This window comes from Lissotriton helveticus, chromosome 7 (genome assembly GCF_964261635.1).
Source record: "Lissotriton helveticus chromosome 7, aLisHel1.1, whole genome shotgun sequence".
Taxonomy (NCBI): Eukaryota; Metazoa; Chordata; class Amphibia; order Caudata; family Salamandridae; genus Lissotriton; species Lissotriton helveticus.
Window position 1 is genome coordinate 8,774,369 of NC_136068.1, and position 27,286 is coordinate 8,801,654.

At 52.9% G+C, this 27,286-nt stretch overlaps 1 protein-coding gene across 4 annotated transcripts in view; it reads left to right on the forward strand.

Annotated features, from left to right (window-relative positions):
• The first annotated feature begins 2,300 nt into the window (after window positions 1–2,300).
• LOC144766566 (uncharacterized) overlaps window positions 2,301–27,286 on the forward strand; it is an 844,102-nt gene continuing 819,116 nt past the window's right edge. For all 4 annotated transcript variants that reach the window (XM_078650371.1, XM_078650370.1, XM_078650369.1 and 1 more), the window contains exons 1-2: window positions 2,301–2,392; window positions 18,130–18,194. In XM_078650371.1, coding sequence (XP_078506497.1) covers window positions 2,344–2,392; window positions 18,130–18,194 — 114 coding nt within the window. In that variant the 5' untranslated portion in view covers window positions 2,301–2,343. The remainder of the gene's footprint in view (window positions 2,393–18,129; window positions 18,195–27,286) is intronic.

The window sequence follows — 27,286 nt, forward strand, 5'->3', positions numbered from 1 at the left end:
GCTCGTAGGTATGTTTACTTTTAAAAATATTACGTTGACTCTCATCGAGTTGGTGAATGAAACTTGGAAATTAAGTATTCTCTTTTTATCGCGAATTTTACACTGACTTTGTACTCGGATTCTCATTAAATGTTAATAAAAGTCCCAGTCACGATACAAACAAAAAAAAAATGCTCACCAGAAGGTATTTGTTGGAAGGCTGAAAGGCTCTTGTACTTTTAAAGAAATGAACATCTCCTTCAAAATCCTCGTTGAAGTTAAAGATCGTTTTCCAGAACATCCGCCTCTAAATCCTTATCCTTAGATAGGAAGGTACTTCCTTTTCCACGCGTTTTTCTTGGTTCTTTTCCCACCAGTCGAGTTTTCTCTACAAAACTCACTCTGCACTACACTTGCTCCATAAGCCAATCGCCGCCATCTGATGTAATCGAAGATAAATGTCATGGAAGCCATAAGAGTAGTTAAGGTATTTTAATAGAAGTACAGAGTAAAAGCTGGTGTTCCCATTGAAGACTCAGGAGCAACTGGCAGAAAGAGAATGCAAGAGCATTAAGTTGCATCATGACATCAGCAAAGATAGAATGTTCTATTTAAAGGGAAAATGCAAAATAAGAGAATACAACAAGTACCTTATTATAGCCATAGAGGGGCTAAGAGGTGGCAAAACTGGCAGAGTGGCCGGTGGCGGTCATGTGCGGACGGGTGCAGACGGGCTTGCCTTTGGTGCACCATCGGCATGACGCTGCACCCTTCCGCTCTGTGCACTTCCTTAAGAGTGACTGGAAGTGGGGGGGACTGCAACAGCATGTGGAGAGCTGACCTCTTGTGCTCAGAGGTTACTGAGGGCTAAAAATGGTAGTGCTTTAACCCTCCGCACAAACAGCACTTGCGCGACGGACCAGGGCAGCGCAGCCTAGAACAGGTGAGCAACGCGTTAAAAGAGTTAAAAAATGTGGCTGAAGACCAGCAACTAGGTCTGACCTGTCTTCGTTCGAGTTTCTGTTTCTGAGTACGCTGTGCGTTCACTTCTGCACACTTCCTTAAGAGTGACTGGAAGTAGGTAGAGGATGGAGGAGTCTGGCTCAATGGTTAGAGCGGCAGACCCTGACGCAGAGGTCTGGCCCGGACTAGGGTTCAATTCCCACCTTGGCGTGTCTTGGGCTCAATTTCCTCGGACCTGACAATTCTCGCCTCGGTGCCTACTCTAATCATGGGCCCCACGCTGCAACTCTGGGCAATAGCTTGCTTAGCCTCCACACCGGCCCCAAGAGCACTAGGATGCCTGGCTTCACGTTGGGGGTGCCCAGGAGTGGACACCTCACAGGGAAAGCCAGGAAGGGTTCCACAGCGGTATGAGTAATAGCGCCAGGAAACCGCTTGGTGGCAGTGCGCTCTACTAATACCTTAACATTTACATTTAGGCAGGACTGCAACAGCTTGTGGAGCTCTGACCTCTTGTGTTCAGAGGTTACTGAGGGTTAAAAATGGTGGTGCTTTTACCCTCCGGAAAAAAGGCACTTGCCGCAACAGGCCAGGGCAGCACGGCGCAGAACAGGAGAGCGGCATGTTCTCGCCCCTTTTTTCCTTTCTCCTGTGTGCCCTGATGAAGGTCTGGCCCTAGATTGGGCCGAGCACCGAAACGCGCGTTGACACCTCAAGTCTGTCCTGACACGTGATCATCTAGTCTCCTATGTGCTCTTGGGAGACGTTCTCAGGACCGCATTCATCGTTTAACATCTGGCAACTGTAGTTTGATATGTATTTGATGCTTGAAGGGTGTGTGAGTATGTCTGGATTTTGCTGAAGTATTGGATGATTGAAGAGCGAGTGGAGATTTTTAAGTCTTAATGAATGTGTGAAGGGATGAATGGGATGTTGATTGAATGATACGACCACCTTGGTATCGCCATATGCATGTTTTGTCACCTATGTTATTACTTTCTGTAAAAAAATATATATTCATACAAAAGAAATGAAATAAAAAATGAATCTTGTTTTATAATGATCTGGTGTTGGAAAGTTTGATTTGCCTCTGGTCTTATTGAGCTCATTACTGCGAATTTAATGGAAGGACCCTAGTCGGGCCTGGTGTATCAGAAAGGGCATTCTGTTTGGTTTCTCCTTATAGTGCAGAGAAGCTGGCACCGGTTGAGTCAATATTGATTGGTCCCAGTGCCAAGAATCTCTCTGGTACACGTGTCACGTGACCTGACATGAGACCTGCTGGGAGGAGGCTGGCTGCTCGCCTCCGGTATAAACATAGGAGCTGTGGGCTGACAGCCCCACCCTGAGACTGAACCTTGTGTGCCCAGGATCACACCTCGGTGCCAGCCACCCCTCGCCATGAAGGTCGCTCTGGCTCTAGTGCTGGTGGCAGTCAGCTGCTCCCTGGGTGAGTGTCCTTCCTGGGCTCAGGGGGAGGGGGTGAGAGAGGGGGCTCTGAATGGACCTGTATTTGAATAAATAACAAATCATAACATTCCTCAGCGCAGCCCCAGGACTCAGTAATATCTGTGGAAGCGAGAGGTATAGAGACCCCCCCACAAAATAAACAGTCCCATCTCTGCTGGAGGGGATTCTTTTTAAAGTAAATGTAAAGCTCTTTAGTTTCTTCATTTATATGTTTCTTTACATGTTTCAGTTTTCGTCTTCAATGTCCCTCACCCTCATAAGTGAGAGGGGGCGTGGCTGGAGAGGTGAGGTCAGGGTGGGGATTTTGAAAGTACATTGTTATTTAAACCCCCTCATACTTTTGAATTTGTGGCACATTCTCAAGTGTTGTTTTTGTTTTTTTAACAATGTGGGAAAGAAAATTGATGGTAGTATTCCAAATCTAGTTTCAAAATACTCTCTGGAGCCATTCCTTCTCTATTCCTCATTTAGCCCTTTGCTGAGTAAATACAACACCGATTGGTGATTTTATGATCAGAAATACAACAATTGCTTCAGGGCTTTGTACTCAAAACACAGAAGAGGCTGCCTTTAACAAATATATTAAAATGTAAGTACGACTGCTCCCACGAGCCAGACAGATACAACCACGATGCAAGCTGCCAGGCTCTTACTTACAGGCACTAAACACATGTCTGAGGCAGCTAAGAGTTTACAATAAAAGCCAGAGGATAGCTCAGGGGGTTTGCTGCAGAGGAGGTATCTCGGGGCTGCACCCTCGGTTCCCATGGAGACCAGAGAGGAGGGGCTACAAGGACTGTTTTGAGGAACCTTCAGAGATGGCTGAAGTGCTGGAGAGGACACATACATACATTAAATGGCAGGCAAGTGAATATGCAAATTAGTAAACAGTATAGTTTGCCTGGAATGTAAAGTTACATTTAAAAGGAAAAAAGACGAGTCATCTGGCAGCAGGTGCAACCAGTTCATTCATTAAGTAGAAGTCACCATTGACTGATAACAACACACAACAAACAAATAGGATTGCTCCCATCAAAAACACACAGACACATTCACAATTTAAATTTCTTTCGAATGTCTTAAAATAGCTGTTTCCGGTGGTCCTAGTGACACATTTAAAGCAAGTTGATGAAAACCTCTTTAGGAGTGGTTAAAGTTTACTAGGCGGCCAGATTTTAAGGGCAATGCCAATATATCAGGGTCAAAATCAAGGTAAAGTAAACATGAAAACTCAGATTTCTGGGTTTGGCACCAGCAACAATAGGGCTTTGGGGGGGGCGGCCGACCAGCGGGAGGCCTGCCACCCCCGGGGGGGGGGGGGGGGGGGTTTGGGGCCGGGGGAGGGGAGGGATAGAGCCAGCACCGTACTTGGGCTGGTATTGGGCTAGTTAGTAGCCTTGGGCTGGGGTTGGGCTAGTTTTGGGCTGCTTTTGGGCTGGCCCCCTTTAAAACCGGACATTTTGTGTTATAGGTCACCATTTGGTGGCTGGTGACACAGCAGCCGGGCGGGGGTTATGGCGGAGGTAATTATTTTCCCACCCTCCCTCCCTGTGTTTTCGATCAGTTGATGGGTGGGTTTCAAGTGTGGGGTCTGGGGGGGCGGGGAGAGGGGTGATTGCTTTTCTTCAGGGTGTAGGAGGGGTTTTGTGGTGTGCGGTGGTTTTGGAAGGAGTTTTCTTGGGGGCCGGTGCATCTGGTTTTTTGCTCGATGGTTGTGGGTGTGGTTGTGTCGCTGGAGCAGGTGTGGGGTGATGTTCTGCCTTTGGGGCGGTTCTTCCTACTATATGGGGGAAGTGTAGGAGATCTGTTGTTGGATTATCGGGGGGTAGGTCAAGCATAATAAAGGATTTAGCCAGGTGGAGAGGCAAATTGACGTTTCTGCTAATTGTTTACTGTATTTGGATTGGGGGAACCAGTTAGGGGAGGAGGTGGGGGGATTGTCAAGAAATTGCATATTTAGAGAGGTATAGTTTTGTACGGCGCAGGCCAAGGGTTTTCGTTGTTTAAGGTGCACCTGCTTCCAATAAAGCGGCCTTTATCACACCTAATTTTGAGTTTTGGGTCGGTGCTGTTTTCCTCCCCCCCCCTCCCCCGTTTGGCCCCAAATAGTGCTTTGCTATTTAGGGTGTGCTATGTACGGTGGGACGCATTACACCCCTCCTTTGGTTTGGGTTGCGCATGCGATTACTACTACAGGGATTTTATTGGCCAAGTATTTTTGACCTTCCTTGAGGCATGTCTTTGAATGATACCTGTGTGCTGCCGCTCTCCTATTGGAGAACACTGGGACACGTGCTTGTCTAGGCTCCGCCTCCTCCCCTCACCTCCATCATTAACCCTCAAGCACAGCAGCCCCAGCAGGTGGCGCCCTTCGAGCCTGTCTGCTCGAGGACAAATCCAACAAAGAGCCATGAGTAAGACTAAATGGCAAGGTTGATAATTCTCCCAAAGTACATTAGCTGTTTTTATGAAATTGTGAGCCGCCCCCTGAAAGTCATCCACTGGTGTGGTCTGCATAATAAACAGCACATTTTGTGAAATGCATATTATAATTCCAAACCTCCTCTACATTAAAAAATGTACATTGTACATGGAATGATGCTGCCCAAAGTGACAAATACATGTGTTGCCCCCTCTTTAACCTGGCTGTTTCCTAAGGTTTAGCCTTTAGTTTCCTAACTACCGCCTCTTTGCCACCTCATTGGAGCCTTAGCACCAGGATGCCTGTAAGGTGATAGTGCGCTCTATAAGTTCAATAAATAAATGAAATAAAATAAATAAACTTAGTAATCCCTGCCCTCATATCTTCCTACAAGGTTTAATGCATTGTGGACCCTTTAGAAGCATCAGCTGCAAGGTGGGCAGAGACATCTTCAAGCCCCAGACAAGTAGAACCCCCAGACCCATGTACAGCAGCCCCAGAGAGCAGCCCCCATGCAGGACACCCAGACCCATGTACAGCAGCCCCACAGAGCCGGCACCCATGCAGGACACCCAGACCCATGTACAGCAGCCCCACAGAGCAGGCACCCATGCAGGACACCCAGACCCATGTACAGCAGCCCCACAGAGCAGGCACCCATGCAGGACACCCAGACCCATGTACAGCAGCCCCACAGAGCAGCACCCACGCAGGACACACAGACCCATGTACAGCAGCCCCAGAGAGCAGCACCCATGCAGGACACCCAGACCCATGTACATCAGCCCCACAGAGCAGGCACCCATGCAGGACACCCAGACCCATGTACAGCAGCCCCACAGAGCAGGCACCCATGCAGGACACCAAGACACATGTACAGCAGCCCCACAGAGCAGGCACACATGCAGGACACCCAGACCCATGTACTGCAGCCCCACAGAGCAGGCACCCATGCAGGACACCCAGACCCATGTACAGCAGCCCCACAGAGCAGGCACCCATGCAGAACACCCAGACCCATGTACAGCAGCCCCACAGAGCAGCACCTATGCAGGACACCCAGACCCATGTACAGCAGCCCCAGAGAGCAGGCACCCATGCAGGACACCCAGACCCATGTACAGCAGCCCCACAGAGCAGGCACCCATGCAGAACACCCAGAGCCATGTACAGCAGCCCCAGAGAGCAGGCACCAATGCAGGACACCCAGAGCCATGTACAGCAGCCCCACAGAGCAGTCACCCATGCAGGACACCCAGACCCATGTACAGCAGCCCCGGAGAGCAGGCACCCATGCAGGACACCAAGACACATGTACAGCAGCCCCACAGAGCAGGCCCCATGCAGGACACCCAGACCCATGTACAGCAGCCCCACAGAGCAGGCACCCATGGAGGACACCCAGACCCATGTACAGCAGCCCCACAGAGCAGGCACCCATGCAGGACACCAAGACCCATGTACAGCAGCCCCAAAGAGCAGGCACCCATGCAGCACACCCAGACCCATGTACAGCAGCCCCAGAGAGCAGGCACCCATGCAGCACACCCAGACCCATGTAGAGCAGCCCCAGAGAGCAGGCACCATGCAGGACACCCAGACCCATGTACAGCAGCCCCACAGAGCAGCCCCATGCAGAACACCCAGACCCATGTACAGCAGCCCCACAGAGCCGGCACCCATGCAGGACACCCAGACCCATGTACAGCAGCCCCAGAGAGCAGGCACCCATGCAGCACACCCAGACCCATGTAGAGCAGCCCCAGAGAGCAGCCCCCATGCAGAACACCCAGACCCATGTACAGCAGCCCCACAGAGCCGGCACCCATGCAGAACACCCAGACCCATGTACAGCAGCCCCACAGAGCAGCACCCATGCAGCACACAGAGCCATGTACAGCAGCCCCACAGAGCAGGCACCCATGCAGGACACCCAGACCCATGTACAGCAGCCCCAGAGAGCAGGCACCCATGCAGGACACCCAGACCCATGTACAGCAGCCCCACAGAGCAGGCACCCATGCAGGACACCCAGACCCATGTACAGCAGCCCCACAGAGCAGCACCCACGCAGGACACACAGACCCATGTACAGCAGCCCCAGAGAGCAGGCACCCATGCAGGACACCCAGACCCATGTACATCAGCCCCACAGAGCAGGCACCCATGCAGGACACCCAGACCCATGTACAGCAGACCCAGAGAGCAGGCACCCATGCAGAACACACAGGCCCATGTACAGCAGCCCCACAGAGCAGCACCCATGCAGGACACCCAGACCCATGTACAGCAGACCCAGAGAGCAGGCACCCATGCAGGACACACAGGCCCATGTACAGCAGCCCCACAGAGCAGGTACCCATGCAGGACACCCGGACACATGTACAGCAGCCCCACAGAGCAGCACCCATGCAGGACACCCAGACCCATGTACTGCAGCCTCACAGTGGAGGCACCCATGCAGGACACACAGACCCATGTACAGCAGCCCCACAGAGCAGGCACCCATGCAGGACACCCAGACCCATGTACTGCAGCCTCACAGTGGAGGCACCCATGCAGGACACACAGGCCCATGTACAGCAGCCCCACAGAGCAGCACCCATGCAGGACACCCAGACCCATGTACAGCAGCCCCACAGAGCAGGCACCCATGCAGGACACACAGACCCATGTACAGCAGCCCCACAGAGCAGCCCCATGCAGGACACCCAGACCCATGTACAGCAGCCCCACAGAGCACCACCCATGCAGGACGCCCAGACCCATGTACAGCAGCCCCACAGAGCAGCCCCATGCAGGACACCCAGACTCATGTACAGCAGCCCCACAGAGCAGCACCCATGCAGGACACCCAGACCCATGTACAGCAGCCCCACAGAGCAGCACCCATGCAGGACACCCAGACCCATGTACTGCAGCCCCACAGAGCAGGCACCCATGCAGAACACCCAGACTCATGTACAGCAGCCCCACAGAGCAGCACCCATGCAGGACACCCAGACCCATGTACAGCAGCCCCACAGAGCAGGCCCCATGCAGGACACCCAGAGCCATGTACAGCAGCCCCAGAGAGCAGGCACCCATGCAGGACACCCAGACCCATGTACAGCAGCCCCACAGAGCAGCCCCCATGCAGGACACCCAGACCCAAGTACAGCAGCCCCAGAGAGCACCACCCATGCAGGTCACCCAGACCCATGTACAGCAGCCCCAGAGAGCAGGCCCCATGCAGGACACCCAGACCCAAGTACAGCAGCCCCAGAGAGCAGGCCCCATGCAGGACACCCAGACCCATGTACAGCAGCCCCAGAGAGCAGCCCCCATGCAGGACACCCAGACCCAAGTACAGCAGCCCCACAGAGCAGCCCCCATGCAGGACACCCAGACCCATGTACAGCAGCTCCACAGAGCAGCACCCATGCAGGACACCCAGACCCATGTACAGCAGCCCCAGAGAGCACCACCCATGCAGGACACCCAGACCCATGTACAGCAGCCCCACAGAGCAGGCACCCATGCAGGACACCCAGACCCATGTACAGCAGCCCCACAGAGCAGGCACACATGCAGGACACCCAGACCCATGTACAGCAGTCCCACAGAGCAGGCACCCATGCAGGACACCAAGACCCATGTACAGCAGCCCCAGGGAACAGGCACACATGCAGGACACTCAGACCCATGTACAGCAGTCCCACAGAGCAGGCACCCATGCAGGACACCAAGACCCATGTACAGCAGCCCCAGGGAACAGGCACCCATGCAGGACACCCAGACCCATGTACAGCAGCCCCACAGAGCAGCACCAATGCAGGACACCCAGACCCATGTACAGCAGTCCCACAGAGCAGGCACCCATGCAGGACACCAAGACCCATGTACAGCAGCCCCAGGGAACAGGCACACATGCAGGACACTCAGACCCATGTACAGCAGCCCCACAGAGCAGGCACCCATGCAGGACACCCAGACCCATGTACAGCAGCCCCACAGAGCAGCACCAATGCAGGACACCCAGACCCATGTACAGCAGCCCCACAGAGCAGGCACCCATGCAGGACACCCAGACCCATGTACAGCAGCCTCACAGAGCAGGCACCCATGCAGGACACCCAGACCCATGTACAGCAGCCCCACAGAGCAGCACCAATGCAGGACACCCAGACCCATGTACAGCAGCCCCACAGAGCAGGCACCCATGCAGGACACCCAGACCCATGTACAGCAGCCCCAGAGAGCAGCACCCATGCAGGACACCCAGACCCATGTACAGCAGCCCCAGAGAGCAGGCACCATGCAGGACACCCAGACCCATGTACAGCAGCCCCACAGAGCCGGCACCCATGCAGGACACCCAGACCCATGTACAGCAGCCCCACAGAGCAGTCACCCATGCAGGACACCCAGACCCATGTACAGCAGCCCCACAGAGCAGGCACCCATGCAGGACACATAGACCCCTGTACAGCAGCCCCACAGAGCAGCCACCCATGCAGGACACCCAGACCCATGTACAGCAGCCCCACAGAGCAGGCCCCCATGCAGAACACACATAGCCATGTACAGCAGCCCCAGAGAGCAGGCACCCATGCAGGACACCCAGACCCATGTACAGCAGCTCCAGAGAGCAGCACCCATGCAGGACACCCAGACCCATGTACAGCAGCCCCAGAGAGCAGGCACCCATGCAGGACACACAGACCCATGTACAGCAGCCCCACAGAGCAGGGCCCCATGCAGAACACCCATACCCATGTACAGCAGCCCCAGAGAGCAGGCACCCATGCAGGACACCCAGACCCATGTGCAGCAGCCCCACAGAGCAGCACCCATGCAGGACACCCAGACCCATGTACAGCAGCCCCACAGAGCAGGCACCCATGCAGGACTCCCAGAGCCATGTACAGCAGCCCAGAGAGCAGGCACCCATGCAGGACACCCAGACCCGTGTAGAGCAGCCCCCATGCAGGACACCCCGACCCATGTACAGCAGCCCCACAGAGCAGGCACCCATGCAGGACACACAGACCCATGTACAGCAGCCCCACAGAGCAGGCACCCATGCAGAACACCCAGACCCATGTACAGCAGCCTCACAGAGCAGGCACCCATGCAGGACACACAGACCCATGTACAGCAGCCCCAGAGAGCAGGCACCCATGCAGGACACCCAGACCCATGTACAGCAGCCCCAGAGAGCAGGCACCCATGCAGGACACACAGACCAATGTACAGCAGCCCCAGAGAGCACCACCCATGCAGGACACCCAGACCCATGTACAGCAGCCCCAGAGAGCAGGCACCCATGCAGAACGCCAAGACCCATGTACAGCAGCCCCAGAGAGCAGGCACCCATGCAGAACACCCATACCCATGTACAGCAGCCCCAGAGAGCAGGCACCCATGCAGGACACCCAGACCCATGTACAGCAGCCCCAGAGAGCAGGCACCCATGCAGAACGCCAAGACCCATGTACAGCAGCCCCACAGAGCAGGCCCCCATGCAGAACACCCAGACCCATGTACAGCAGCCCCAGAGAGCAGGCACCCATGCAGGACACCCAGACCCATGTACAGCAGCCCCAGAGAGCAGGCACCCATGCAGGACACCCAGACCCATGTACAACATCCCCACAGAGCAGGCACCCATGCAGGACACCCAGACCCATGTACAGCAGCCCCAGAGAGCAGGCACCCATGCAGGACACCCAGACCCATGTACAGCAGCCCCAGAGAGCAGGCACCCATGCAGGACACCCAGACCCATGTACAGCAGCCCCAGAGAGCAGGCACCCATGCAGGACACCCAGACACATGTACAGCAGCCCCACAGAGCAGGCACCCATGCAGGACACCCAGACCCATGTACAACATCCCCACAGAGCAGCCACCCATGCAGAACACACAGACCCATGTACAGCAGCCCCACAGAGCAGCACCCATGCAGGACACCCAGACCCATGTACAGCAGTCCCAGAGAACAGCCCCCATGCAGGACACCCAGACCCATGTACAGCAGTCCCAGAGAACAGCCCCCATGCAGGACACCCAGACCCATGTACAGCAGCCCCACAGAGCAGGCACCCATGCAGAACACCCAGACCCATGTACAGCAGCCCCACAGAGCAGGCACCCATGCAGGACACCCAGACCCATGTACAGCAGTCCCACAGAGCAGGCACCCATGCAGAACACCCAGACCCATGTACAGCAGCCTCACAGAGCAGGCACCCATGCCGGACACCCAGACCCATGTACAGCAGCCTCACAGAGCAGGCACCCATGCAGGACACCCAGACCCATGTACAGCAGCCCCACAGAGCAGGCACCCATTCAGGACACCCAGCCCCATGTACAGCAGCCCCACAGAGCAGGCACCCATGCAGGACACCCAGAACCATGTACAGCAGCCCCACAGAGCAGGCACACATGCAGGACACCCAGACCCATGTACAGCAGCCTCACAGAGCAGGCACCCATGCAGGACACCCTGACCCATGTATAGCAGCCCCACAGAGCAGGCACCCATGCAGAACACCCAGACCCATGTACAGCAGCCCCAGAGAGCAGGCACCCATGGAGGACACCCAGACCCATGTACAGCAGCCCCACAGAGCAGGCACCCATGGAGGACACCCAGACCCATGTACAGCAGACCCACAGAGCAGCACCCATGCAGAACACACAGGCCCATGTACAGCAGCCCCACAGAGCACCACCCATGCAGGACACCCAGACACATGTACAGCAGCCCCACAGAGCAGCCCCCATGCAGGACACCCAGACCCATGTACAGCAGCCCCACAGAGCAGGCACCCATGCAGGACACCCAGACCCATGTACAGCAGCCCCACAGAGCCGCCACCCATGCAGGACACCCAGACCCATGTACAGCAGCCCCAGAGAGCAGGCACCCATGCAGAACACCCAGACCCATGTAAAGCAGCCCCACAGAGCAGCACCAATGCAGGACACCCAGACCCATGTACAGCAGCCCCACAGAGCAGCACCCATGCAGGACACCCAGACCCATGTACAGCAGCCCCAGAGAGCAGGCACCCATGCAGGACACCCAGACCCATGTACAGCGGCCCCACAGAGCAGGCACCCATGCAAGACACCCAAACCCTTGTACAGCAGCCCCACAGAGCAGGCACCCATGCAGGACATCCAGACCCATGTACAGCAGCCCCAGAGAGCAGCACCCATGCAGGACACCCAGACCCATGTACAGCAGCCCCAGGGAGCAGGCACCCATGCAGGACACCCAGACCCATGTACAGCAGCCCCAGAGAGCAGCCCCCATGCAGGACACCCCGACCCATGTACAGCAGCCTCACAGTGGAGGCACCCATGCAGGACACCAAGACCCATGTACAGCAGCCCCAGGGAACAGGCACCCATGCAGGACACCCAGACCCATGTACAGCAGCCCCACAGAGCAGGCACCCTTGCACGACACCCAGACCCATGTACTGCAGTCCCACAGAGCAGGCACCCGTGCAGGACACCCAGACCCATGTACAGCAGCCCCACAGAGCAGGCACCCATGCAGGACACCCAGACCCATGTACAGCAGCCCCACAGAGCAGGCACCCATGCAGGACACCCAGACCCATGTACAGCAGTCCCACAGAGCAGGCACCCATGCAGGACACCCAGACCCATGTACAGCAGCCCCACAGAGCAGGCACCCATGCAGGACACCCAGACCCATGTACAGCAGCCTCACAGAGCAGGCACCCATGCAGGACACCCAGACCCATGTACAGCAGCCCCACAGAGCAGGCACCCATGCAGGACAACCAGACCCATGTACAGCAGCCCCACAGAGCAGGCACCCATGCAGGACACCCAGACCCATGTACAGCAGCCCCACAGATCAGGCACCCATGCAGGACACCCAGACCCATGTACAACAGCCCCACAGAGCAGGCACCCATGCAGGACACCCAGACCCATGTACAGCAGCCCCACAGAGCAGCACCAATGCAGGACACCCAGACCCATGTACAGCAGCCCCACAGAGCAGCACCCATGCAAGACACCCAGACCCTTGTACATCAGCCCCACAGAGCAGGCACCCATGCAGGACACACAGACCCATGTACAGCAGCCCCACAGAGCAGCACCAATGCAGGACACCCAGACCCATGTACAGCAGCCCCACAGAGCAGGCACCCATGCAGGACACCCAGACCCATGTACAGCAGCCCCAGAGAGCAGACCCCATGCAGAACACAGAGCCATGTACAGCAGCCCCACAGAGCAGGCACCCATGCAGGACACCCAGACCCATGTACAGCAGCCCCACAGAGCAGGCACCCTTGCAGGACACCCAGACCCATGTACAGCAGCCCCAGAGAGCACCACCCATGCAGGACACCCAGACCCATGTACAGCAGCCCCACAGAGCAGGCACCCATGCAGGACACCCAGACCCATGTACAGCAGCCCCAGAGAGCAGGCACCCATGCAGGACACCCAGACCCATGTACAGCAGCCCCACAGAGCACCACCCATGCAGGACACCCCGACCCATGTACAGCAGCCCCAGAGAGCAGGCACCCATGCAGGACACCCAGACCCATGTACAGCAGCCCCACAGAGCAGGCACCCATGCAGGACACCCAGACCCATGTACAGCAGCCCCACAGAGCAGCACCCATGCAAGACACCCAGACCCTTGTACAGCAGCCCCACAGAGCAGCACCCATGCAGGACACACAGACCCATGTACAGCAGCCCCAGAGAGCAGGCACCCATGAAGGACACCCAGACCCATGTACAGCAGCCCCAGAGAGCAGGCACCCATGCAAGGCACCCAGACCCATGTACAGCAGCCCCACAGAGCAGGCACCCATGAAGGACACCCAGACCCATGTACAGCAGCCCTACAGAGCAGGCACCATGCAGGACACCCAGACCCATGTACAGCAGCCCCACAGAGCAGCACCCATGCAGGACACCCAGACCCATGTACAGCAGCCCCACAGAGCAGGCACCCATGCAGAACCCCCAGACCCATGTTCAGCAGCCCCACAGAGCAGGCACCCAGGCAGAACACACAGCACTTCAGCACAGAGCAGGCACCCATGCAGGACACCCAGACCCATGTACAGCAGCCCCACAGAGCAGAGACCCATGCCGGACACACAGCAGACCCATGTACAGCAGCCCTAGAGAGCAGGCCCCATGCAGGATACCCAGACCCATGTACAGCAGCCCCGCAGAGCAGGCACCCATGCAAGACACCCAGACCCATGTACAGCAGCCCCACAGAGCAGGCACCCATGCAGGACACCCAGACCCATGTACAGCAGCCCCACAGAGCAGGCACCCATGCAGGACACCCAGACCCATGTACAGCAGCCCCAGGGAGCAGCCCCCATGCAGGACACCCAGACCCATGTACAGCAGCCCCACAGAGCAGGCACCCATGCAGGACACCCAGACCCATGTACAGCAGCCCCACAGAGCAGGAACCCATGCAGGACACCCAGACCCATGTACAGCAGCCCCAGAGAGCAGGCACCCATGCAGGACACCCAGACCAATGTACAGCAGCCCCACAGAGCAGCCCCCATGCAGGACACCCAGACCCATGTACAGCAGCCCCACAGAGCAGGCACCCTTGCAGGACACACAGACCCATGTACAGCAGCCCCAGAGAGCAGCCCCCATGCAGGACACCCAGACCCATGTACAGCAGCCCCACAGAGCAGGCACCCATGCAGGACACCCAGACCCGTGTACAGCAGCCCCACAGAGCAGCCCCCATACAGAACACCTAGACCCATGTACAGCAGCCCCACAGAGCAGGCACCCATGCAGGACACCCAGACCCGTGTACAGCAGCCCCACAGAGCAGCCCCCATACAGAACACCTAGACCCATGTACAGCAGCCCCACAGAGCAGGCACCCATGCAGGACACACTGACCCATGTACAGCAGCCCCACAGAGCAGCACCCTTGCAGGACACACAGACCCATGTACAGCAGCCCCAGAGAGCAGGCACCCATGCAGGACACACAGACCCATGTACAGCAGCCCCACAGAGCAGGCACCCATGCAGGACACCCAGACCCATGTACAGCAACCCCACAGAGCAGCACCCATGCAGGACACCCAGACCCATGTACAGCAGCCCCAGAGAGCAGCACCCATGCAGGACACCCAGACCCATGTACAGCAGCCCCACAGAGCAGGCACCCATGCAGGACACACTGACCCATGTACAGCAGCCCCACAGAGCAGCACCCTTGCAGGACACACAGACCCATGTACAGCAGCCCCAGAGAGCAGCCCCCATACAGAACACCTAGACCCATGTACAGCAGCCCCACAGAGCAGGCACCCATGCAGGACACCCAGACCCATGTACAGCAGCCCCACAGAGCAGGCACCCATGCAGGACACCCAGACCCGTGTACAGCAGCCCCAGAGAGCAGGCCCCCATGAAGGACACCCAGACCCATGTACAGCAGCCCCACAGAGCAGGCACCCATGCAGGACACACAGACCCATGTACTGCAGCCCCACAGAGCAGGCACCCATGCAGGACACCCAGACCCATGTACTGCAGCCCCACAGAGCAGGCACCCATGCAGGACACCCAGACCCATTTACAGCAGCCCCAGAGAGCAGCACCCATGCAGTACACCCAGACCCATGTACAGCAGCCCCAGAGAGCAGGCACCAATGCAGGACACCCAGACCCATGTACAGCAGCCCCACAGAGCAGGCACCCATGCAGGACACCCAGACCCATGTACAGCAGCCCCACAGAGCAGGCACCCATACAGGACACCCAGACCCATGTACAGCAGCCCCACAGGGCAGGCCCCATGCGGGACACCCAGACCCATGTACAGCAGCCCCACAGAGCAGGCACCCATGCAGGACACCCAGACCGATGTACAGCAGCCCCACAGAGCAGGCACCCATGCAGAACACCCAGACCCATGTACAGCAGCCCCAGAGAGCAGACCCCATGCAGAACACACAGACCCATGTACAGCAGCCCCGGAGAGCAGGCACACATGCAGAACACACAGACCCATGTACAGCAGACCCACAGAGCAGGCACCCATGCAGGACACCCAGACCCATGTACAGCAGCCCCAGAGAGCAGCACCCATGCAGGACACCCAGACCCATGTACAGCAGCCCCAGAGACCAGGCACCCATGCAGGACACCCAGACCCATGTACAGCAGCCCCAGAGAGCAGCACCAATGCAGGACACACAGACCCATGTACAGCAGCCCCACAGAGCAGGCACCCATGCAGGACACCCAGACCCATGTACAGCAGCCCCAGAGAGCACCACCCATGCAGGACACCCAGACCCATGTACAGCAGCCCCACAGAGCAGGCACACATGCAGGACACCCAGACCCATTTACAGCAGCCCCAGAGAGCAGCACCCATGCAGTACACCCAGACCCATGTACAGCAGCCCCACAGAGCAGCACCCATGCAGGACACCCAGACCCATGTACAGCAGCCCCACAGAGCAGCACCCTTGCAGGACACACAGACCCATGTACTGCAGCCCCACAGAGCAGGCACCCATGCAGGACACCCAGACCCATGTACAGCAGCTTCACAGAGCAGGCACCCATGCAGGACACCCAGACCCATGTACAGCAGCCCCACAGAGCAGGCATCCATGCAGGACACCCCGACCCATGTACAGCAGCCCCAGAGAGCAGCCCCATGCAGAACACCCAGACCCATGTCCAGCAGCCCCACAGAGCAGCACCCATGCAGGACACCCAGAGCCATGAACAGCAGCCCCACAGAGCAGGCACCCATGGAGGACACACAGACCCATGTACAGCAGCCCCAGGGAGCAGCACCCATGCAGAACACCCAGACCCACAGCCCCAGAGAGCAGCACCCATGCAGTACACCCCGACCCATGTACAGCAGCCCCCCAGAGCAGGCACCCATGCAGAACACCCAGACCCATGTACAGCAGCCCCACAGAGCAGGCACCCATGCAGGACACCCAGACCCATGTACAGCAGTCCCAGAGAGCAGCCACGCATGCAGGACACCCAGACCCATGTACAGCAGCCCCACAGAGCAGGCACCCATGCAGGACACCCAGACCCATGTACAGCAGTCCCACAGAGCAGGCACCCATGCAGAACACACAGGCCCATGTACAGCAGCCCCACAGAGCAGGCACCCATGCAGGACACCCAGACCCATGTACAGCAGTCCCACAGAGCAGGCACCCATGCAGGACACCCAGACCCATGTACAGCAGCCCCACAGAGCAGGCACCCATGCAGAACACCCAGACCCATGTACAGCAGCCTCACAGAGCAGGCACCCATGCCGGACACCCAGACCCATGTACAGCAGCCCCAGAGAGCAGGCACCCATGCAGAACACCCAGACCCATGTACAGCAGTCCCACAGAGCAGGCACCCATTCAGGACACCCAGACCCTTGTACAGCAGCCCCACAGAGCAGCACCCATGCAGGACACCCAGCCCCATGTACAGCAGCCCCGCAGAGCAGGCACCCATGCAGGACACCCTGACCCATGTACAGCAGCCCCAGAGAGCAGGCACCATGCAGGACACCCAGACCCATGTACAGCAGCCCCACAGAGCAGCACCCATGCAGGACACCCAGACCCATGTACAGCAGCCCCAGAGAGCAGGCACCATGCAGGACACCCAGACCCATGTACAGCAGCCCCACAGAGCAGCACCCATGCAGGACACCCAGACCCATGTACAGCAGCCCCAGAGAGCAGGCACCCATGCAAGACACCCAGACCCATGTACAGCAGCCCCAGAGAGCAGGCACCCATGCAAGACACCCAGACCCATGTACAGCAGCCCCACAGAGCAGGCACCCATGGAGGACACCCAGACCCATGTACAGCAGCCCCACAGAGCAGGCACCCATGCAGGACACCCAGACCCATGCACAGCAGCCCCAGAGAGCAGCACCCATGCAGGACACCCAGACCCATGTACAGCAGCCCCACAGAGCAGCACCCATGCAGGACACCCAGAGCCATGTACAGCAGCCCCAGAGATCAGGCACCCATGCAGAACACACAGCACTTCAGCACAGAGCACCACAGTTAAACAGATCCTCACTCAGGATACATTGAAGTCCTATTAGCCCCTCACATAAGAGATGTGGTAATTACAGGTGAGGACAAGAAAACACAGAAGAAAACACATTCTTCAACGTTATTTGCAAAACGTATTTCTGTTTGTGATTGTGCTAAATATGTGTTTTCCATCTGGTATTGTAGATCTTGTGTCTTCTCGAGTTGTTGATGGTAACCCAAAGGAAAGTCTGAAGACATTGAAGCAATTGGTATGAACTTTTAAAGTTACATTATATTTTAAGAACAATCTTCTACTTTTTAATGGATGACCTACATTTATGGGAAATAAATATTTAATATTGTTTTGCCAACCAACAGTATTCCTGTATGTGTTTGAGGATGGATGGGGTTGGTTGGTATTGTATAATATATTGTATTATATATTATCATGGCACTCATGACAACTGACCTGGGTGGGGGGGGTGGACTAAACTGCAGGGGCCATTATGAGTATTCTTGTATTTGGAATGGGAGTTACTGCTGCCACAAACACAGGACCCACTGAGCCTCGCTTTTAAATCCCGTGGTGAGCTGAGACTAAGGCTGGAAGCATCTGGAGCAGACAGATGTGGCCTCTGCCTGAGGGCAAGAAACAAGTCCAGCCATCACCTGCAACACTGTAGGAGCTAGCCACCCTCCCTCCCGTCTCCTCTCAAGAGATTGCTCATAAATTTTACAGAGTCTTTCTTAAACAAATACTCCCGGTCTATTGCTCTGGACAATTCTTTTCCCTGCATTTTAAGTACGCTCTTTATTACATTCATTTTTTAATGTCTTCGGGTCTATTTTCACCTTCAGGTGGTCACAAATGGACTGAAGTTTACTTCTTGTGGTTTTAGCCCATTTTAGCTCACTCACTTGAATTTCTTTCATACACCATTGAGATACCCTAGGGACCTCCCCAAAACCCAAACGATTCCAAAATCGGAGTAGACTTTGTTGCACCTCAACATTCCACGCAGTCAGACCCGCTTCCAGTCGGACTGCCTGGATCATTGCCGAGCTCGGGGGGGCACAATAAAGATTTTAAACATTTCCCCTCCTCTTTATCCCAGAAGCTATTACCATCCATACAAAGAATTTCTGAACCGTATTGGAGTTGCGGGGGAATCATTGCTTTAAAGACCATCAATAGGGGTTTGTGGTACATATCTCCATAACTGCGGTTAAATCTTTTCAGCCCACATACCACCAGTTGAGCTTTTAGTTTCTCTGCCTCAAGATGCCTACCCCACTACAACACATTTGTAAACCATATTCCAAGATATTTATATTCATTTACAATTTCTAGTTTGGTTTGGCCCAGATACCAATTGCACTTCGAATTTCTCTCCCCGAAGCACAACATTTTTGTTTTGTCCATGGGGTCCCCAGGTCAAGAACAGAGCAACTGCCCTAGCAAGAACTTCTGCAGCCCTTCAGGGGTTCTCCAAAAAACGTCCCTATTCTATTGGGACTATCGACCGCCGCTCCACCCACTCCTTTAATCTACCAAGGATTATTTTTGAAAATACTTTTTCTCCAATGTCCAGCAGGTTAATTAACCTGTAGTTCATTGGATCCTTCGTATCTCCCTTTTCATGTAATGGTCTAATTATTGACCCTCTCCAGGATTTAGGAATACAACCGGAGTCTACAATGGCCGTGAACATGTGCGATAGGAAACCAGCCCACCAATCTATTTGAGTTTTATTTAAGATGGCTGGAAGGTTATCTGGTCCTGCTGCACGAGATAAATTCATCTTCTTGATTGTTTCTTTATTTATCTCTGTATTAAAAGCTGCTTTTAACTCTTCTATGGAGACTGTCCAGATCGATTGTTCCTTATTTTGTTTCCAGGTTCCTATTTGCTTTGTATAAATTACCCAAGTAGTTTACCCAAGCCGCCTCTTCCACAACACAGCTCATATTTCCCGGTGTCTTTATGGGGCCTCATGTATCTACCTCGAGAACCCTTTTATATTTTTAGTTTCTATTGTTTCTAGTAGGTTTCCCCAACATTTTTCTTTAAAAATCCTTTTCTGCGTTCTTACTAAGGATTTATATTCTTTCTTCAAGTTGAGCAGGATCGCTAAGTTTTTTACTTCATAGCGTATCCTCTGCCTCCATTCTATTTTCCGAATAGCCCTTTTTTTTATTCCTACAGGCAAGATTAAGGGCCAGATGTAGGTAGCCAAATACCGGTCGATAACGGCCTAATTCGGCCGTTACCGACCGGTATTTGGCTTTTGACATGTAGGGGGAAGGAAACAGGCCAATTCGGTAATTTTACCGATTCGGTAAATATACCGGTCGGTAAATTTACCGACCGGTATTTTTACAGAATCGGTAAAATTGAGATGTAGGTGGGACTCTTCTGAGTCCCACAAGCCCTACAAATTCGGTATTTTACCATCAAATTCAATTTGATGGTAAAATACCGATTCAGGTGTGCATGCACATGTGTGCATGCACACCTCTGCCATATGACAGGCAGACCTGCCCTTAGGGCAGGTATGCCTGCCACATGGCCCCCAAACCTTTTTTGGGGGTGCTAGAGGGTGTCAAAGTGACACCCCCTGCACCCTTGTCAAAATCGGTATTTACCGATTCGGTAATTACCGAATCGGTAATGCCCATTCATTCCTATGGGCTACAAAGCCCATAGGAATGATTGGGCATTACCGGTCGGTAAATGCACATCTGGATTTACCTACATCTCGGTACTTCTATTTTACCACTTCTTAAATACCGAATCGGTATGATTCGGTATTTAAGAGGTGGTAAAATAAAATTACCTACATCTGGCCCTAAATCACCTGGGTTGCCTTCCTTGGTTATGTTGTTCTTTTACCTTAGCCTGTTTCTTATCATTTAGATGCACTCTGAGGCATTGTACCGCCTGTACAATTTTGTCCACGTACCATATTACCTGCTGTCCTTCAACACTATCCTTCGTTAGGTTTTGTTGAAAGTTTACTAATTTCTTAACATATTCTTCCGTCAGTTTTGTAGTCAGGCGCTTGGGGTATTCCACATTTTGGGGGATGACTCTCTCCCATGGGATTGAAGGTCCTCTTAAACATTCATAAAACAAAGCATTATGGTCACTATCCGTGCGCTTGATTATCCGGAACTTATTTACCATAACATAGTTCCAAGCTTGAACAAAAACATGGGGCCTTATTTATGAAAAGTGACGCATCGCTGCGTGAAAACAGCGATGCGTCACTTTTCACTGCGCTCCTCCTGCGACATGATTGATGCGTCATATTTATAATATGACGCATCATGTCGCAAGGAGTTACAGATACGTCAGTATTTCTGACGTATCTGTAAGCGCAAAAGTCACGCATTGCTGGGTTGTGTCACAAAAGTGACGCAACTCCAGCAATGCGTCCTTTCACATGGGAAAGCCCCATGTGAAAGGGCTTGCGTCAGTCTTACGCCTGATGTGAGGCAGGCGCAAGATTTTGACGCACCAGCGTCCTAAAAGTGACGCAGTGAAATCTCATAGATTTCACTGCATCGCTATTACGAGGCTTTTTGCGGGTGAACGCCCCCTTTGCATACATTATACCTGACGCAGGTAAAATGTAGCGCAGGGGTTTACAAAGTGACACATCTGCTTAGATTGTAAATAGTGCGCAACACGACGCATGTTTTACGCCGCCGATGCGTCACAAAAAGTGACGCATCGGAAGCGCAAAACTGACGCACGGCTTCATAAATGAGGCCCAAGGTCTATAGGCACTGTTGATTCCCTACTCTAAAAGTCCGTGTTGCTGGGCGGTCTGGGTCCAACCTGCCATTTAAGCATATTAATCCTGTGGAACCCAGAAACTTCCCTAATGCTTCATCCTGATTGGTAGTTACACACATGGGAAATTTTGCTGAACCTATATTATTAGAGCTCAAAATTTCCTCGAACCAATGATCTATCTTTTCATAATTTAGTTTGTGATTAAAATCGCCCATCATCACCATTACCTCTATTCCATACATTTCATTTAAATTGATTAGCCCCATTTCTGTATCATATTCTTTTTGAGAACTCCATTGTATATATACATTTATAATGATCTGCTTCTCCTCTTTCCCTTCGCTGCTCGAATGGTATACCTTACAAACCAACAACCATTTCCATGATGTGCTGATTAACTTAACCTTTTTCGCTAGCCTGGTTGAAGTGAGAGTCATAATCCCACCCGACGGGCGCCCACATTTTTTTATTTTACTGGCTGGCTTATGAATTTGAACAAACCCTTCAACCACTGGGGTGTTGCCGCATAGCCATGTTTCCTGCAAACAAATATTATCAACATACTGTGCAACGTGGTTTAAACTATCCACCTTTGTTTGCCCTCCCAATCCATTTATTGTTCCATGATATTATTCTCAGGCTATGCGACAACTCAGTGTCCTAATCGATTTCACAAAGGTACCCTGATTCATTCAAACCCCATGAGGATGTACTTAGGATACTATTATCCGAGCCCCAATTGCCCCAGTTTTTATTAGGCTCCAGGTTCTCTACAGCTATGGTAATATTTGCCTTCTCGCCACGCCCCCCTGCTACCAACTTCACCTGCCTTACCCCCAAACCTGCATGGAATCTCAGGAAGTCTCCCTCTCGCTGTTTCCCTTTTTCAACTTCTACTTCGGGGATTATTCTTATACCCTCTTTTAAGATCTCCTTCTCAGCTTTCTGAATGGCTGCCTTAACCAGACCTGAGTAGACTTGGACTTTTGTATATTCAACGCCTTTAATATTACTACTGAACCCAACCTGTCTCAAATCCTTGGTACCAATTTCTTTTAAACTTGAACATTTTGCAAAGGAAAATAAAACACCAGATACCCCGGCAGAGCGGGGGAGACCATAGAACTTACCTGCCACGCCGATACTGCCAGGGACACCAAGGACGCCAAGCCGCCACCGCCGAGAGTCACTCTGCCCTTAAGCATCGCGCCGCCGCTCTGGGAACCACAACACCCGGCAGGCCTCGCGGCGGCGCGGAATTGACGCGGAAGGAGAGCGCCGCTGGCGCCATAAAACACCAGACACCCCGGCAGAGCGGGGGAGACCATAGAACTTACCTGCCACGCCGATACTGCCAGGGACACCAAGGACGCCAAGCCGCCACCGCCGAGAGTCACTCTGCCCTTAAGCATTGCGCCGCCGCTCCGGGAACCACAACACCCGGCAGGCCTCGCGGCGGCACGGAATTGACGCGGAAGGAGAGCGCCGCTGGCGCCATAAAACACCAGACACCCCCGCGTCGCGGGACGTGAGCGGGACGCCCGGGGCTAAGCCCGGGCAAAGGGTGGGCCCTCTACGGCCCTAAGCGGCAGGAGGCGACAGGACCAGGGCCAGAATCGCTGTCGGCCTCTTGAGGCAATCGGACTAACCAAGTAAGGCACTGTTGTTTTGTCACGCCCACATAAGAGTGTGGAGACTGCTCCCTGGGTGTAGGGGCAGGATGCCTAAAAGAGGCGTGGTCACTGCCACAAACACTATGGAAAATTATTTGGTTCAAACTGTGCAGAAAATAAACACACAGAGAAGAGAATCTTTGGGGTTGAGCCAGTCACCAGACCTACAATGCTTGACCCCTAGTATATTGCCTCCAACTGACGATATTATATCCTTGGAAACTGATCCAGAGGCTTGTCCAGCCCTCTCCATCAACCAGGGTAGCCGCAATCAAACTGAGATTATAGTGCATGCCCCCGAGGCACTTATTGCGGACCCAGTGAACAACATAGACAGTGACTCGGAACAGGAGGTTCAGTCCGGTCTCTCTGATGAGGATCAGTCTCTAATCGACCATGCCCCCCGGATAGAACATTCTGGTGCTAAAACCCAGTCAAAACGACCAGGGCTAAGGTCGGGGTCAAGGAGGAAGAGGGCAATTACTCCCAAGGATAAGTTAAAGGAAAAAGGAGAGGGGAGAGTAAAATCTAGCGTTCAAGATGATTTGCTTGCAAAAATTGCTGAGTTGATTGATATCAAAATTAGAGCTATTATTAAACCTCTAGTAGCAAAGATAGATAAATTACTAACTGAGGTTAAAAAGCTAGGTGGGCAGCAGTATAAGTTAGTTGAGGGTGTTGAAAATATTACCACGCTGGTTGGAAATATGGCCAACAATACTGGGGAGCATGCAGATGCAGATGATGTTGGTGAAGGAATAGAGGATCTGTTGCCTAATAATCCCCTAATACAGCCCTCACTATCAAGTGCCGACAATTTAGGTGGTAACGGGGATGGCTCCTTAAGAGTTGATATCCCCTTAGCGCAAGTCCACACAACTGACCCTTTACAATTTATAGTTGAAGCTTCACCTGTTGTTCTTGTATTAGCAAATATCCCCCCCTTGCAACCAGGCATAGTTGAAACTACTACTTCCTTGTCAAAGAAGGCATTGCAATGGCTCACAAATAATGTGAGACTAGCCCGGGGAGGGGATCAGCAATTGGCTCAAGAGATTAAAACTGCAAAAAGGGTATCCTGGCTGGGTAACCGCCCCAAAAAATTTAAAGGGGATTGTGTGGCAGTGAGTTTTTCACATGCAGGTGTCCTTCCTAACATCCTTACCAACGTACTCCCGCCCCAGCGCAGGCAGGGCACTGTTGTCCCATTAACTTTAAAATTCTTTTACGGAGAACAACAGAATGTTACCTACCCTAGGATTCCTGCATTTGGGTGGGATAATAATAGGGACACAAATAACAGATGGGGCCAAGATCAACATCGAAACATCAAATATCACTCACCTCATCCAGTTCATCATAATCCCTTTGTACAACCTTTATTGCTGTCTAACCGCTATGCTCCTCTATCCTTTTTGGACCAAAATGATTGACTTTCACCTGCACATATAAGCTACGATGAGAAACAGGTAGAAGTATTTAGTATCCTTACCTGGAACATTGCAGGAATTAAGACCAAAGTAGGAAATGTGGCATGGGTAGACTTGATGACAAGGTATGATATAATTGCCTTGCAGGAAACCTGGGATATAAATAACAGTTTTTCTTTAGATGGATATAGTCATTTCTGTATCCCTGCAGTAGCTAGCGTTGCTGGCAGAGCCAAGGGAGGCCTGTTAAGCCTCTTTAAAACAGACATTAATGGCCGTCTAAAGAAATGTGATTCAGGTTCCGAACAATGTCTAATAGTTGAACTTTCGTCGGCAGATTCTCCCAATATTTTATTTATAATTTTTTATAATTCCAATGCATCTGACTGTACTCTCTATAGCCTAGATAGATTGGATCAATTTTTGTCAGTCTATAGTGAAAATGTTCACTCTTTTGAAATCATCTTTTTGGGTGATTTCAATATACACCCGTGTTTATCAATGTGTGTTTGCGATGAAGTAGATTCCCCCCAGTACTGTACACCTATCCATCTTGAACACAATAAACAGGGGGAGTGTCTAGAGAACTTTTTAGCAGGATGGAATCTATATGAGTCTGGGTGTGGGGAAGGGGGGGCTAGATTATCTACATTTAAGGGAACAGACAATGGCTCTATTATTGATTATATTTTTATTTCATTGTGTTTTTTAGATAAGGTTTTAATGTATAAAACTGTGGTTTCTGTCTTTAGTGATCACAATCCTGTCTCCTTGGATATAGTAACCACTGGTTTACTAAGGCGTAAACATGGCCCTAGTATTAGCTCACATGCATTTAAACTTAAAGATCAGGGACGCAGATTAAAGTGGGATAACATCAACCCTGAACCCTTTGTACAAGAGGTACTCGCTGACGCTGAGGACGAAGTTGGTGTGTGCCTATCTAGTAAGGCTGAAAACAGAGAAGTGATACTTGCCTTTGGTAGTATTTGTAGTAAGATTAACCACCGTCTGTCTATTGTTTCTAAACCCAAGACAGAGCCCATTAGAAGATGGTTTGATCATAAATGTTCAAAAACACATTCTGCACTACTAAATGCTTTGAAGGCTGTACCAAAAGATTGTGTACTTATCACTACATGCAGAGCTCAGTACAAGAAAACTATAGCAGACAGGAAAAAAGAGATTAAAGATGAAGCCTGGATCCAGCTCCTAGACCCAGCAATACTGAAAAACAGTGGAAAATTTTGGAAAGTTGTCAACCAACCTCTTTTTACAGGGGAGGAGAATTCCCCCCTTGAAACAAATATATCTGACGAAGGTTGGATTAAACACTTTAGTGACATATATTCCAGTCATACTAGCGGAGCTCTTGGGGCTCGTGAGGATGACTTTAAAGCTACTGGGACTCATTTGCACTTTGAGACGTTGGAAGTTTTACATGCTATAGATTGTACCATAAAGAAAAAGGCCCCAGGACCCGATGGGGTTCCTGCGGATGCCTTTAAATGCTTCCCCAATTTTTGGTCTAGACTACTTTGCAGGGTTTTTAATGCATTAAGCCATGACAATATACCTAAATCATGGAAAACATCTATAATCATCCCTGTGTTTAAAAAAGGGAATAGGCAGGACCCTGCTTGTTATAGACCAATCTCATTGATTGACTCTTCAGTTAAGATTCTAGGAAGAGTCATTTTAGTGAAATTAAATGAATGGGTTGCCGAAAATAGTATCCTTACGAATGTGCAATATGGTTTTAGACCTAAAAGAAGTACCCAGGACCAATGCCTTAATCTCCACTTGCTGATTGAAAAATATACCAGGGCTAAGGAGGGGTCCATGTACCTTGGGTTCATGGACCTCTCCTCTGCTTTTGATCTGGTCAACAGATCAAAGCTCTGGGTAAAATTGCTGGAAATGGGTCTGGATAGGACTATAGTTAATCTCTTGGCTGATTTGCACTCGGGTTTAACTGCTAAAATTAGAGTCACCACGAGAGGCAGGTGCACCGACGCCTTTGCTTCTGAGAGAGGTGTTAGACAGGGGTGCATTTTGGCTCCCCTGTTGTTCACTCTATATGTAAATGCTCTGGAGCCGGCTCTTAGGGATGTGACCCCGAATATTCCGCGTGCAGGGGAACAGGGGATTCCTGTCCTCCTCTACGCGGATGACGCGGTCCTCCTTGCGCGTACTGGGGTGGGTCTCCAGCGCCTCTTGGATGCTTTTGAAACTTTCATGACCTCACTAGATTTGAAAATAAACTCAAAGAAATCTCAAATTATGCTCATGGGAAGAGTAGCAAGGACAAATTGTCATAAAACTTTCCTGTGTGGGCAGGAGAAGCTTGCCCGAGTAACTACCTTCCCCTACTTGGGAATCACATTTGATGAGAAGGGTAATTGGGGTCCCCAGGTCAAGAACAGAGCAACTGCCCTAGCAAGAACTTCTGCAGC